At 31.6% G+C, this 6,118-nt stretch overlaps 3 protein-coding genes across 3 annotated transcripts; 2 read left to right on the forward strand and 1 right to left on the reverse strand.

The window, feature by feature from the left end:
• The first annotated feature begins 482 nt into the window (after positions 1-482).
• LOC107194492 (BET1 homolog) lies at positions 483-1,739 on the forward strand. Its single transcript, XM_015584132.1, has 4 exons — positions 483-552; positions 860-913; positions 982-1,145; positions 1,529-1,739. The coding sequence occupies exons 2-4, from the start codon at positions 895-897 to the stop codon at positions 1,685-1,687; spliced, it is 342 nt and encodes a 113-aa protein (XP_015439618.1). The 5' UTR covers positions 483-552; positions 860-894; the 3' UTR covers positions 1,688-1,739.
• Positions 1,740-2,083: 344 nt separating this feature from the next.
• On the forward strand, positions 2,084-3,502 carry LOC107194488 (probable ribosome production factor 1). Its single transcript, XM_015584128.1, has 3 exons — positions 2,084-2,758; positions 2,839-3,103; positions 3,325-3,502. The coding sequence occupies exons 1-3, from the start codon at positions 2,185-2,187 to the stop codon at positions 3,500-3,502; spliced, it is 1,017 nt and encodes a 338-aa protein (XP_015439614.1). The 5' UTR covers positions 2,084-2,184.
• Positions 3,503-3,765: 263 nt separating this feature from the next.
• Positions 3,766-5,760, reverse strand: LOC107194491 (THUMP domain-containing protein 3-like). Its single transcript, XM_015584131.1, has 6 exons — positions 5,651-5,760; positions 5,459-5,571; positions 4,630-5,092; positions 4,380-4,558; positions 4,117-4,296; positions 3,766-4,047 (listed from the first exon to the last, which is right to left on the reverse strand). Exons 1-6 carry the CDS (start codon positions 5,742-5,744, stop codon positions 3,898-3,900), a joined length of 1,179 nt encoding a protein of 392 aa, XP_015439617.1. The 5' UTR covers positions 5,745-5,760; the 3' UTR covers positions 3,766-3,897.
• Positions 5,761-6,118: the final 358 nt, after the last annotated feature.

Genomic DNA, 6,118 nt, shown 5'->3' on the forward strand with positions numbered 1-6,118 from the left:
TTTTTGTACGCGAAGAAAAACTAATATAGATCCGTCGGGATTTGAACCGAAGACTCCTTTCTAATACGTCTACTTTATAGCGAGCGGACGGAAGAGAATCCGTTCATGACCATGGTCCCTTCTTAGATTTAACGTAGTTCACAAATTCACCGTTCTCATAACGTAGAGGGCAGCAGAAAATCCTTGACTTTTTACACTATCGGTATTTCAGAACATGAGACACGAAATCCCATAAGATGATAGGTCTATCCTATACCTAGTCGGTGATGAAACGTTAAAAAGTCATAATTGCCCGGCTAACTTCACAGAGGTCGTGACGTTGACATATGTGTATTCTGTCACTCTGTTGCTGGTGCGTTGCTCTTCGTGGCAGATCGTATCATTGACAGTTCTTTTTACACGGTTCGTAATAACCAGTAATAATACTTTAATATAATCTATACATATAACAATTTATTGAACTATTAAAATAAATTTAATGAATCCACTATAAATGACAATCAATGAGCCGAAATATTGTATATAACGTGTCCCATTCTTGAGTTCAAATCAGTACATATTTGTTTATACATTTTAACATTTTACTAATTTCTTTTTAATACTTCTACCTATTTTTCCACAAATTATAAAAATACATCCTCATTAGACGACAGATCTTATGTATTTTTAGAAGAAAATGAAAAACATAAAACGTCAAAGGAACTTTTTTATTGTTCTGAACATGATAAAACTTTTAATGGAAAAAATAAATTTCTATTTAAATTTCGTATATAATAAATTTGTGGAAACACAGTGTAATCTAAAAAAAAATAACTGAATACTATGGTAGATTGATCAAGTACAATCATTTTTGTTGCAGGTGTGCTTTAAATAACCGCCAAAATTGAGAATAAAATGCGCAGAGCTCATACAAGTAAGTTAATTAATGTAAAATTATCACTTTCAACTCTAATCAAATATACTTTTATTTTTATCTATTAGATTATGCTTACGAGCCAGTACCATCAACATCAAGTCAAAATGGTCTGGAAGATGAGAATGAAAGGATGACAGAACATTTAAAAGATAAAATTCATGCTTTGAAGTCATTGTCAATTGACATTGGAAATGAAGTACAATATCAGGACAAAATGCTTCGTGGAATGGTAAGTGCATTCATGAATAGGTTGTAGATTTTATAATTTTATAGCATGCAATATTGTCTAATTATCTGTATACTAAAAAGTTTAATAAAGTGCAATGAGGCATTCATTTTATTTGGAATCTGGTAATACCATTAATATAATAAACAAATTTTCGTTTGATTCCACTAACATTAATTGTATAAAAAGAATACAAGAATGTAAGAGTATAAATATAGAAAAATTCTATAAATTAATCCATAAAGATCCCTAATTGCATGTACATATGCAGTCTATTCATGAAAAATTGCTGATTATAATTATAGACTTTCCATGTATACATATATATATATGTATATATATATATATACACCCACACACAATAAACTTTTTTTTTATTGCCACAGGATGAAGATTTTGAAAGAACAGGTGGTTCTCTAACAGCATCCGTTGCACGTGTGTTCAGACTATCAAAAGGAAGTCATCATTATTACATTCTGTATTTATTCCTATTCTCCATAGTTGTCTTTTTTGTATTATGGATATCATTGAAATTTTTTAACTAAAAGGATTTGTGATGTTTGAAGGAGAATCCATTCCTAGATTATTTTATTATATACACACACAGTAATATTTAATTATGACATCTCATTCGTGTATAAATGTCAGAGACTTCTCTAAAATTATTTATAAGCTGTATAATTGAAAGTTTTGTTGGATTTTATGTATGAAAGTATCTACATATATTGTATCTAAATGTACATAAGTTAATATGACTGTAAAAATTAACCAAACACATATTTTAGGAGTAACAGAGCATACGTGTACAGACATATACAAATATATTTTAATTAATAATTAATGCACAGAATTTGAAATGTTTAATATCGTCCACGTATTGCCATGATATTTAGATGTTGGCGGCATTGAGTGAAAATATACAGTAACCTAGCATAACCTGATGACATTACATACTTATATACATATAAGTTCACGTGTAAAATACTGGCACATGGCGTGAAAAAAAGTCTTAAAGATTGATTGAAGTACGAAGTGTACTAAAATGAAGGTGAAAAACTTGAGGGTAAATCCTTTTAACCGAGTTCAGGAGGAGAGCAACGAAGCAACACCAAGTACATCGGAAACCACCGAAACAAAAGAGGTTATCTTGCCATCTGACAGCAACTTTAATCACATAAAATGCAAAGCATTACGATACCAGAAATGTCAGAAATTAATGAAAGAAAAAGCGAAGGCTAAGAAAGAAGCTAGGAAAAAACGACTTCAAGAAGGGGGTACAAAACAAGTGCCGCATACAATCGAGAGCTTGAGGGAAAAAGATGATACCACTATTACTGGAGACCTTGACGATGAAGAAAACCAGGAATTGAAAATTGATTTTGAACATGATGAATTTGCTTCTTATTATAGACACGACTATGAGCCCAAAGTCTTGATCACTTATTGTGACAATCCAACAAGAAAAACCAGAATCTTTGGCAGAGAAATGACAAGGATAATACCAAATTCTATTTCGTTGTATAGAAACCGGTCTGGAGTGAAGAAAATGGTGAAGAGTGCCATTGCGAGAAATTTCACTGATATCATTGTCATCAATGAAGATCAATGTAAACCAAGTATCCTTTGTATAAATTTAAGACTTCATTTTGTTTAGATCCTAGTTATATAAGTTTATTTTCCTTATAGTGTTCTTTAGATGGTATGTTAATCATTCATTTACCAGATGGACCAACAGCATACTTTAAACTGAGCAATGTGAAAATAACACCAGAGTTGAAACGTAATCACAAAGAGATCACAAAACATAGACCAGAAGTTATTTTAAATAATTTTACTACTCGCTTGGGTTATACAATTGGTAGAATGTTAGGGGCATTGTTTCATTATCAGCCTGAATTTAAAGGAAGAAGGGCTGTCACATTTCACAATCAAAGGGATTATATATTTTTTAGACATCATAGGTAAAATTTGTGATCTATAGAACTAAATATACTTGATGGAACAAATATAGTGACTTTGTAAACAGCTCAAGAATAACAGATAACTTCTTGATTATTTATATTTGACAAGTAATCACTAAATAGGCTACTTCTGAGGATATTAACACATTCACTATATTTGTGGATATAAGAAATTATTGTCAATAGCAAATGAAAATGTAATAACATGTATGTTCTTATAGATATCAGTTTGATTTACAAAAAGGAAAACCCAAATTAAGAGAATTGGGACCTAGATTTACTCTAAAACTAAGATCCTTGCAACATGGAACGTTTGACAGCAAATATGGAGAATATGAATGGCTTATACAAGGACGAAGACATGATATGGAAACTAGTAGAAGAAAATTCTTCCTATGAACTTTATTATCTAGCCTAAGCACTTCTGAGGATGGGTGCCTTATCATTATAAATAATCAATAAAGTTTGTATAGAAATATAAAAATTACTTTTTATTAAACTCTTATGTAATATCAACTAATAATACAAATATTAGAGTTCAGTCCATAACGTAAATTAACAAAATTTACAGTCTTTATCTCTTTAACTATTTTTAAACTTCCTGTGTTTACCAGCTTTAGGTTTATATTGCTCATAAAGTACTTCTGTCCTTTTTAAAACATAGACTGCAGCTTGGAGGCCACCTATATTTACACCTAACATTTTTGTTACCCAGAATAAATCTCCTGCTGTTTGTAAAGCCTAAGTAAACAAATGTTTATGTAATTTTGGATAAGAATATTGATTTCTGAACTTCAGTAACATACCATATTAAAGCTACGTTTGTCATAAGTGAGTAATACCGCCCGGCCTGTTGAAATTTTTAGAATTCGTCCTAATTCTATTAAAAATTGTTTATAAAGTATTCTGTTGTCTATCATTCGCCCACTTCTTCTTCCAAATGGCTATAATAAATATTGGAAAATTGAACAGGTAATACAATAATAACATTTTTGGAAAAGAAATATAATTACCAGGTCTGAAACGACAATATCAATGTACGAATTTTTAAGTGGTAATTGTGATACACTCCAATGTACTAAATCAATTTTGCAATTGGAGGCAGATGCATCAATATTAGATTTTGTCCTATCAACAGCTTTTGGATGATTGTCACCACCAATAATGTAAGACTGGGAGTAAACTAAAGCTGCCTAGAATGTTTAGTGTCAATATTATTGAACATTACAAGAAATTTGTGGAGACAAGAATAAGCTGTTTGAATGTTGTAGACAACCTCTATCGGGATAGAGCCACCACCACACATTGGGTCAATTATTATGTCTCCTAGATTGGGATTAGCTAATTGTAGTAAATTGTAACATATAGTTGCTCTAAGGGTAGTTGGTCCAAAGAATGTAATATTTCTACGATGCTTAGACACATGAGTAACACGAAAATATGTTACCAGTTCCTCTATAAATAATACATATAATGTACATTATACTTTGGAACAGAAATGCCTTTCATTGCCTTATCACACTTACCATTAGTTAATTTGCAAAGTATCTCTAAGTGATACGAAGACAAATCTACAAGCCAACAATATTTATCTTGTAATTCCCCTCCAATAGCCCTGGCAACATCAGCTGATTCGAACGAATGTTTACCACTTCTTTCACAAGTTACTCTATACCTTAAAATTTCATTTTCTTTAGCTTCAGCTGGATCCTGACCTCTTTTTCTACCCCTACATGTTGCAATTGTGGTATTGGTATTTGTGAGTTTACGATCTTTTTCTGCCACACTATATTCTGCAATAGTAGGATATACTTTTCCTTGAAAATCTGTTACTCGTTTCCAAGCATTTAAAGTCTTCTCTAATTTCATACTACTAAGCACTGAATCTTTGAACAATTGCAGGTCAGCTTCCTTATCAGATTCACTAAATTTAAACTTTCTTACATCTGCAACTATAAATATATTGTCTATTGACCTCATCTCTTGTACCTAGAATTATAAAGCCAATGTTAACAGTAAAAGACATTCTTGCCCTATCTTGAGAACTATTTGGTACAGGGAAGAATACTTCGGGCAAGAATTATACATTATTTTATAACAAATTCAACAACTGAGTAGGTATCTATAAAGAATGTTAATTTGTTAATATATTAAATGTTATTGACTCTCAGGCTTATTTTCATTATTTGTACAAAAATACTGTTAATAATGTTGTTTTAAAATCTATTCCTACAAAGGTCATTTCAGTGACATGTTCTGTTACTCTGAACAATATTACATTTCAGTTTCATTCAAGTTTTCCTGAAATTATGAATTAAAAACAATTGCATAAAAATACGCAAAAAAGGTTAATACTTGTTTAAATTGATTCCAATTCGCGTTCAAGAAAATCTTCCCGCGTCCCTTAACGATCATAACATTTTTATCCAATTTTTTTTTGCATTCATCCACCGCTTGCCACTCGAAACCTGAAATTAGAACATTGTAGAGGTTATACTGGAGAACCACGTACTCAGGTTTTTAATTAAGCTGAAGCAGTGCATGTACCTGTGTCCACAGTCGTTGCAACCATAAAAACATTGTCATTAGCCAACGATTCAGCAAATAGCATCTGTAAATCCGATTCATTTACCGTGTCCATTTCGAAATTTAATTCTTTTAACACACGGAATTATTTTCAGTTCTTCGAGCACGTGATTATGCACGTGACTAATGTCAAACTATAGCTAGTATTTAATAGAAATAATCCCATTAATTTGAATATGCAAAACTACCAAATCACGTTTTATTTGCGTCGTTTTTTATCACTCATTTTTTAATCGTTTTAAGTCGCGATAAAATAAATATTCAACAATTTTAAAACACGGTTTAATCCCTAAACTGTTCTTCAGACCGTTCAGATGATCTAAGATTGCGGAAGATATCCGCCGCTCGAATTCGCGAGTGAAGGGGAACAAAAATCCGCGCGGCCGTGGACTCTGTTTTTGTGCAAAATAAAGAACACCTCCTGCACGC

The sequence above is a fragment of the Dufourea novaeangliae genome, unplaced genomic scaffold, assembly GCF_001272555.1.
Source record: "Dufourea novaeangliae isolate 0120121106 unplaced genomic scaffold, ASM127255v1 scaffold51, whole genome shotgun sequence".
Classification (NCBI taxonomy): Eukaryota; Metazoa; Arthropoda; class Insecta; order Hymenoptera; family Halictidae; genus Dufourea; species Dufourea novaeangliae.